General features: G+C 44.5%; 1 protein-coding gene across 1 annotated transcript; it reads left to right on the top strand.

Annotated features, from left to right (window-relative positions):
• Positions 1-4011: 4011 nt before the first annotated feature.
• LOC113220890 (peroxiredoxin-4) lies at positions 4012-8191 on the top strand. Its single transcript, XM_026450234.1, has 2 exons — positions 4012-4365; positions 8044-8191. Exons 1-2 carry the CDS (start codon positions 4125-4127, stop codon positions 8163-8165), a joined length of 363 nt encoding a protein of 120 aa, XP_026306019.1. The 5' UTR covers positions 4012-4124; the 3' UTR covers positions 8166-8191.
• Positions 8192-8901: the final 710 nt, after the last annotated feature.

The raw sequence follows: 8901 nt of genomic DNA on the forward strand, positions 1-8901 counted from the left end.
CATTACTTATGGACCTGTAATCACAGCACTTGAATGGTTTTGTTTGTTTGCTTGTTTTGTTTTTTTTGTTTGTTTGACACGAAGTCTCACTCTGTTGCCCAGGCTGGAGTGCAGTGGCACAATCTTGGCTCACTGCAATCTCCGCCTTCCAGGTTCCAGCAATTCTCCTGCCTCAGCCTCCTGAATAGCTGGGATTAGTGGTGTGTACCACCACGTCCGGCTAATTTTCGTATTTTTAGTAGAGACCGGGTTTCACCATGTTGACCAGGCTGGTCTTGAACTCCTGACCTCTGGTGATTCGCCTTTCTTGGCCTCCCAAAATGTTGAGATTACAGGTGTGAGCCACTGCACCCAGCCAGAATGTTTTTAAGCTCCCCAAGTGTTTATGAGGTGCATCCTGGTTTTGGAACCTTCCCCCTGTCTCTGATGGTTTTGTATTATTAATATGGGCTACTGACTCCAGCTGGATGATAAGTATCTTGAGGGCAGGGCCCCCACCTCAAGCTTCCTTGTTGATGTCACTGTGACATCACAATGTCTGCACAAGTATCATTGGATGAAAGGATTCAGAGCAACTGCCACCCAGAACAGGGGGCTCCAGCAGAACTGAGGGAGGAACAGTAGGTGCCTGAGAGCTGGCCGATCTGGTCACTCTCTCCAGTGGGCCACAGGGGCCCACTTGGTGGGCAGTCCCTGCTGCCAGCTAGAGCATCTCAATTCAGCCCAGAGCAAAGAGGTGTAGGGACATAACGCTTTCCTCAAGCTTCCTTTCCCAGGTCCAAACTTAGAGGCCCAGTCTTGGGCCTAGAATTCACTGAGGCTTGTGGCTGTTTGTCCAACAGTCACCATGGATCACCGAAGCCGACTACGGGGCATGGGCCTGAACCGAATCCCTGGGACTCAGTCCCGAGTCCCCCGAGTCCCACTCCCCTTCCACGTGGAACAGGAGGCCAGGGAAGGAGAAGACTGGGAGCGAGAGCCATCTCGTCAGAGGCCTCCTATCTATGAGCCACCAGAAAGTGAAGAGCTGCCAGATAATGTTATGGGTAAGGACACACCCTCCCTTGGCAGAAGGAGGCTAGCGTCACCTTTTTCATCCTTTACCTCCAGGAAGCAGGGGCTGGGAAGCAGAAAGCAGAGTATACAATGGGCAAAACTAGGGTGAGGGATGAGCTTGGAAGGGGGAGATTTTCTATCTGCCACAAAGGGTTGTTTCACAAGAGTAAGGATAAAATATGTGAAAGCAATTTGAAACTGAGGCTGTTTGGAATATTAGGTGTTATTTATAAAATCAGGTGTTTGCAATGTCAGTTGCTTACTGTGGGCCAGGTTCTTTGGGAAACAAAGACCAATTACATGTTGATTTCAGCCCCAGAGAGCCCACAGTCTAGTAGAGGAAAGACAAACTTAGGAAGGTTTCTGCAGGATTCAGAAAGATAACAGGTGCTTACAGAAAACAAACGTAACATGTTCTCACTTAATTGTGGGAGCTAAAAATTAAAACAATTGAACCCATAGAGATAGAGAGTAGAAGAATGGTTACTAGAGGCTGGGAAGGGTAGTGGGGTCCTGGGGAGGAAAGCGGGGATGGTTAGTGGGTACAGAAATATAGTTAGAATGAATAAGACCTAGTATTTGATAGCACAACAGGGTGACTGTAGTCAATAACAATGTAATTGTATACCTTAAAATAACTAAAAGAGTATAATTGGATCGTTTGTAACACAAATGGTAAATGCTTGAGGTGATGGATACCCCATTTACCATGATGTGATTATTACACATTGTACGCCTGAATCAAAATATCCCATATACCCCACAAATATATATATGTGTGTATATATAAACATATATACACACATACCTGCTATGTAGCCACAAAAAATTTTTAAAAATTTTACAAAGAAAGATAACAAGTACTTGCAGGAAGACAGAGTGCACCCTTGGATCATACAGGTTCATGCCTGTAATCCCAGCACTTTGGATGGCCAAGGTGGGCGGATCACAATTAGCCGGGCGTGGTCGCGCGCACCTGTAATCCCAGCTACTCGGGAGGCTGAGGCAGGAGAATTGCTTGAACCTGGGAGGCGGAGGTTGCAGTGAGCCGAGATCGCGCCACTGCACTCCAACCTGTGCGACAGAGCAAGGCTCTGTCTCAAAAAAAAAAAAAAAAAAAAATACATACCTAACGCAGGGTTGAGTTGCAGCATTGCCTGTTTGCTCTATAGTTCCTTTCCAGCTGGAAGAGAAGAAATGGTCTAGGGATATGGCTTTTCAGGTTAGACTTTTCTTCCCCAAGTTTTCTGGGGACCTGAAAAGGGCTCCGACTCGAGAGAGGAGTCATGGCTGTTCACAAAGATCACTGCAAGGAAAATAATAAGAAATGTCTGTTACAGAGATAAAACGCAAGCTATTCAGAGGCAGAAAGGTTAGTTTCCCTTTTGAGGGGCAGGGGGTGGCGTGGGATGAGGAGGCTTTTTGGGAGATATGTGCGTGGGAGGATGTCTAACAAGTGCTGGTGGCGAGGGTCGTTGGCCCTTCAATGGTGGGAAGACAGCCATGGGCGAAGCTTTGTGGAAGAAATAGGTGTGAAGGATGAGTAGGCCTGAAACAGTGCTGAGGGCGCGAGGCCAGTCACAGGCAAGGGTGCGAAGGCTCGAGGCCTGTCACCGGCAAGTGTGTGAGGCCAGTCATGGGCAAGGGCGTGAGTCCTGTCACCAGCAAGGGCTCGAGGCCAATCACCGGCAAGGGCTCGAGGCTTGTCACAGGCAAAGGCGCGAAGGCTGGAGGCCTGTCACGGGCAAGGGTACAAGGCCAATTACCTGCGAAGTTCTGTGTACAAGATGGGCCCAGAAGGATGAACAGGGATCTAAAACAGTGCTGAGGGTGGGAGTGCAGGAGATCAGTCGCAGGTGACGACACAAGGGGGTCTTGGTCCAGTTGGTGGACGCTCGGTGGGCTGGGCCTGCCCCCAGTGCGCAGGCGCACACAGCAGGGCACAGAGGGAAGACAGCGCAGGCGCACACAGCACGTTGCAGAGGGTGCCCATAGCTGGGAGATGGGTGGGGAGGGCAGGGAAAAGGCCAGGGATTGGGTGATGGGGCAATTGTCAGAAGAAGGAATAACACTGCTGGGAGAGTTTTCTGGTAACTTTTCAAGTCTTCATTTAAATTAAAAAAAAAAAAGCTACCTTTGAAACAGTAGGTTAGGTCACCAAAAACTGCCGTTCACCCTTGCCTGCTGGAGGAAAGTAAATGGTTAGACCTATCCTCTCTAAGTTTTTCCAGCACTTAAAAGAGCTGCAAGTAGTGCAGATCATGACACTGTTCACACAAATCACTTTGAGAAAAAAAATTAGTAAATGTATGTTAGATCTTGAAACTTATTCCTGTCTATCTGGAACTTGGTAACCTTTGACCAACAACTAACTCCCCATTCCTTCCCTCTCTCCCTGCCTTCCCTACTGCCCAGCCTCTGGTAAGCAGCAGGGTAAATTTTACAGTCAATAATAATGTGTATTTCAAAATGAATAAGAGTAAATTTGAAATGTCTCACCATAAAAGTCGTAGGTAAACAAGGCGATGGATAAGTTAATTAATGTGATGTAATCATCCCACATTGGATACATATTTCAAAATATCACATTGCATCCCACGAATGTATACAATTATGATTTCTCAAACATAATTTTTTAAAATGTTAAGTGACTTTTAGAAAGCTTATTAGAAGTATAAAATGCAAGCCATTCACAAGCACATAGGCTAGATTCCGCTTGTGGGGGCCTGTGTGCAGTGGTGAGGCTTTGTGGAAGAGATAGGCGTGGAAGGATGTCTAAAACAGCGCGAAGGTCAGGAGACCTTGTCGCAGCCTTTGCAGAGTTGGAGTACGTTCCAGAGCCTGGTCCGCCGCGGGACGCAGGCGCAAATGCAGGCTTGGGAGAGGGGAGGCGGGGCCGGCGCCCACGTGGCGGGGCGGTGAGCTGGGGGGGGGGGGGGGAGGGGGCGGAGCAGGTCTCGCGAGGCCGCGCCCCGGCTCGCGCGGGCGTCGTGCACGCGGTTGTAGCTGCCTGGCGGCGGGAGAAGCCGCGCTCGCGCCGAGGGACGTGTTTCTGCGCTCGCGTGGTCATGGAGGCGCTGCCGCTGCTAGCCGCGACAACTCCGGCCCAAGGCCGGCACCGAAGGCTGCTTCTGCTGCCGCTACTGCTGTTCCTGCTGCCGGCTGGAGCTGTGCGGGGCTGGGAGACTGAGGACAGGCCCCGCACCCGCGAAGAGGAGTGCCACTTCTACGCTGGTGGACAAGTGTACCCGGGAGAGGCATCCCGGGTATCGGTCGCCGACCACTCCCTGCACCTAAGCAAAGCCAAGAGTAGGTGGCGTCCCGCCAGAGGGTGGGAGGGGAGACTCCGGAGACACGTGTACCCCGGTTACACCCCCGAAGTCTGGGCTTGGGCGGCACCCCCTAGGCTGCCTCCGGGCCCTGGGCGGGCCTGGTTCTCTCCTAGGAGGGCGGGGAAGGGAATAAAGGGGAGTTCTAGCTGTGAAGAAAGGTATGGTTTCCACTGATCAGATTTTAGAAGAGGTAGTGGTTACCCCAAAAGCCGCAGCTGAGGGAAAGTGGGTGGCCCTAGTCCCGAGTTTGCATCGAGGATGTTGGGCAAACTGAAACAGTTCTGAAACATCTCAAAGTGCCTGCAGCACATCCCGTCTTTTTCAGGTACTGTTTCAGCGAAGGAAGACATTGATAGGTTGAATAATGATTCACAAAAAGTTTGATTAAACAGAAAAGTTGCTAAACACAGTGCTCGGGAGGTCAAACATTTCGTTTTTCTTTCTTCCTTTTTGTTTGCATCTTAGAAAGATTATTAGTAAAAGCCACCTTCCCCAAAGCTTGTGTAGTTAATGGATATTCCTTATGTTTCTCAGACATGAAGAACCTATTACAGAGTGTACTTTTGAGGGAAATGAGGGGAAAGGAGGTTAGAGGTATGCATTTGGGTTGATGATAAACCTCGTGGCAAATTTGTGTCCTGCCAATTTGGTTTTTGATTATTTGCATTTCTGTCCAGTGTACAAAGCTAATGGCCACTTTCAGGAATGACACGTCAGATACTGTGAAAGTTGTGGCCTGCTACATCTGGATGTTAAAATTAACCAAAAGTGAACAGTGGCTATAGATAAAGGCTGTCTCTTGCTTGCTACTCAGTAACCTGCTTTTCCTACAGATCATTTGACATTCTGTAGGTGTGCAGTTGGCTTTTGTGGTTCAGTTACAGCATGTTCCATGCCAGTATTCAGTGAAAAAAGTAATCCTTCACAATTCTGAATCCCTAGAGTTAAATGGAATGTTGTTATGACTTAGGATGGGTTGGGAGTGATAAATGAGAAAAACTGTTTTGTCCTCTTAAACATTTACAGTTCTTACTTACTGAAAGTTAACTACTTTGGGACTTTTTTTTTTTTTTAGACGAAGTCACGCTCAGTCACCCAGGCTGGAGTGTGGTGGGGCAATCTGCAACCTCCACCACCCTGGTTCAAGTGATTCTTCTGCCTCAGCCTCCCAAGTAGCTGGGACTACAGGTGCGCGCCACCCCACCTGGCTAATTTTTGTATTTTTAGTAGAGACAGGGTTTCACTATATTGGCCAGGTTGGTCTGGAACTCCTGACCTCATGATCCGCCTGCCTCGGCCTCCCAAAGTGCTGGGATTATAGGCGTGAGCCACCGCGCCCGGCCTACTTTGGGATTTTTAAGAAAACCAGTTTTAAATTTTAAAATCACAGTATTTCCAAGTCCTACTGGTTTTACTTGCCTGGGAAAGTATTTTAAGTATGTCAGCCAGTTAAGTGTTTACTTACATTACATATATTTTCCATAGGAAACAAATCTACTTCAAAGCTTTCCCTTTACCAGCAAAACTTAACATTTTAGTTGTTTACTACATTTCTCTGTCACATGTAGGCTTATCTAGAATTAAAGATACAAAGACTTTTGTTAGTAAAGACTATTATGGAGCCATTAAGGCTATATTTTCAAATAATTTTTAGTAATATCAAAAACTGTTTATAATTAATTTACTGTTTCCTTTAAGGAGGAAAAAAAGGCAGGGATGCAACGTGGCAAATTTGTGTTTAAAAAAGCATGGAAAGGCCAAGGCTTGGTGGCTCATGTCTATAATTTCAGCACTTTAGGAGGCCGAGGCTGGCTGATCACCTGAGGTCAGGAGTTTGAGACCACACTGGCCAACATGGTGAAACTCCATCTCTACTAAAAATACACAAATTAGCCGGGTGTGATGGCACATACCTGTAATCCCAGCTACTGGGCAGGCTGAGGAAAGAGAATCCCTTGAACCGGGAGGCAGAAGTTGCAGTGAGCCCAGATCACACCACTACACTCCAGCCTGGGCAACAGACTGAGACTCTGTCTCAAAAAAATAAATAAATAAATACAATTTTTAAAAATAAGACTGGAAAAACAGACATTCTAATGTTAACAGTAGTTAAGTTGATGGGAGTTATGGAGAGAGAGGATTTAAGTATTCTTTGTACTTCTCTGCATTTACCAGAATCTTTATGTTAATTACGAAATTTATATTCAAGACAATTTGTGTTTTTTTTTGATAAATGCAAGGGATTGCTTTGGGAATTCCATTTATAGATCTTAGCAAAGTAACTACCATTCTTAACCAAATATTTCCAAAATCAATTTTCAGAACAAAATTTATTTTTCAAATATGGTTTTCCCAGTATGCTAAAATCATTAGGGTGCATCATTGTAATAGATCATGAAAATTATTATGACCTTTCACTTAAGTAGCATTTTAAGTAATTTATTTAAAGTATATATAATTGAATACCCTTCTGTCTATTTCTCCCTCCTGGCCTTTACCTGATCAGATCAGGATTATATATATGAGGTAGGATGCTGGCTCAAGATAAGTAATCATATGTTATATATTAATTTTTAAGAGAAATTCATGTTGTTTGTCTCTATTTCGGAGTGACCATAAATGGTGGCTGTTACAGAAAAGTATAAGCCTTACTTTCTAGGAACCTTAGCCAACTTGGAAGCAAGTATTGACCTCAGTGTTTGTAAGGGCTCTGAAAGTATAAGTGCTATCTGAATGTGTTAACAGAGCATGAAGGTGCATTATTATCTAAGTGTGTTAGCTAAAATTACTGTATGCCCTTACAGGACAGCGGCATGAACTGTTCAGTTTCCATTGGATCACTTGAAACCTGTTCAAAGGAGTCTTCTTTCAAAGCCCTCTAGGAAAATGACCCCATGGTCTGGGATTTTACACTTCTAGCCTGACGTATTTGTACGTCCCTCCTCATTTTGTGTAGCCTCATCTGCAGCAAGTCCTCCATGTGTATGTTAGAAGCTGGACGAACTAAATTAGTACATCTGGAAGACTTCCATTAGAGAAAGGAGAATCTAATTATTTGAAATGTAGGAAGTTGACAACTTGAAGCAGGGCTATAGTGAAGTATCCAGGAGGATTTAGTGCAGGGTGGAATTTAAGGGGTCTGTGAGCATGAATAGGGGAAGAAAGTATTTATTTTCACTAACCCCCATCTGAAAGTTAGTGTTTCCTTCTATTATGAATGTCAGCAACAAACTACACTAGCTTCAGCAGTACTTGTACCTTTCACCAATAGAACCACAGTTATTTTCTTGCTACATTATGGTTATTGCAGGTATCCTGAAACACCATCTTCCCTCATCGTTATCTTAGGTAGTTAAGTTGTCAGATCACGACTAGATCTTGCAGTTTTGAAGTGTTATAGAGCACGTGTATTATGATATCACCATTTTAAAAAATATTTTGATAATTGCATTTAAATGCAATTGGTTTCTTTTGTAATTCTATGTATTTTCCTTTTTGCATTCAATAACACTCTTTTAAGAAGTCTGTAAGCTTCACCAGACTGCCAAAGAGATCTAAAGGTAGCCCTGATTTTTAGTGATTTTCTAAAGATGTCCTTCTACCATTCCACCAACTTTCTAAGTGTTACAGAACATCATGTATTTTTCTTTCTTAGTTTCCAAGCCAGCGCCCTACTGGGAAGGAACAGCTGTGATCGATGGAGAATTTAAGGAGCTGAAGTTAACTGATTATCGTGGGAAATACTTGGTTTTTTTCTTCTACCCACTTGATTTGTAAGTAATACATGTAAATAGCAGCTAGTAAAATCTTAGTCTTTATCAATTGTTTTTTAGGAATATCAAACAAATTTTGTTCAGCTCTTGGTTTTTAAAAAGGCAAGTTGAAGTAAAGAAATGTATTTAAAAAGGTAACATCTACCATATATTTCAGAGTCATAACACATCGACCTCAATACTTATGTCTACATGATTATGTTATAATGGAATAATTAGAGGAAAGCTACAATATATTCATTAAGCTATACCTTCTAAGGCAAGAAAATGGACTGATAATATTTTAGAAAGCATTTAATAGCAAGACTTATGCCATAATTCTTTTTAATGTATCCCTCTTAATTAGAAAAATAATTCTGTAATCCCAGCACTTTGGGAGGCCAAGGCGGGCGGATCACAAGGTCAAGAGATCAAGACCATCCTGGCCAACATGGTGAAACCCCATCTCTACTAAAAATACAAAAATTAGCTGGGTGTGGTGTAGTCCCAGCTACCCGGGAGGCTGAGGCAGGAGAATCACTTGAACCCTGGAGGCAGAGGTTGCAATAAGCCGAGATTGCACCACTGCACTCCAGCCTGTCGACAGAGTGAGACTCCGTCTCGAAAAAGAAAATTAAGCCATTTTCTCTAGTGATACCATGTAACTGTGGTTTTTCCATTTTTATTCTTTGCTGCATCTGTTGCTTTTCTGGGATTTGAACATTTTGCTGAAAATACTATATACTGCTTAAGGAATAAGG

Source organism: Piliocolobus tephrosceles, unplaced genomic scaffold (assembly GCF_002776525.5).
Source record: "Piliocolobus tephrosceles isolate RC106 unplaced genomic scaffold, ASM277652v3 unscaffolded_15817, whole genome shotgun sequence".
Taxonomy (NCBI): Eukaryota; Metazoa; Chordata; class Mammalia; order Primates; family Cercopithecidae; genus Piliocolobus; species Piliocolobus tephrosceles.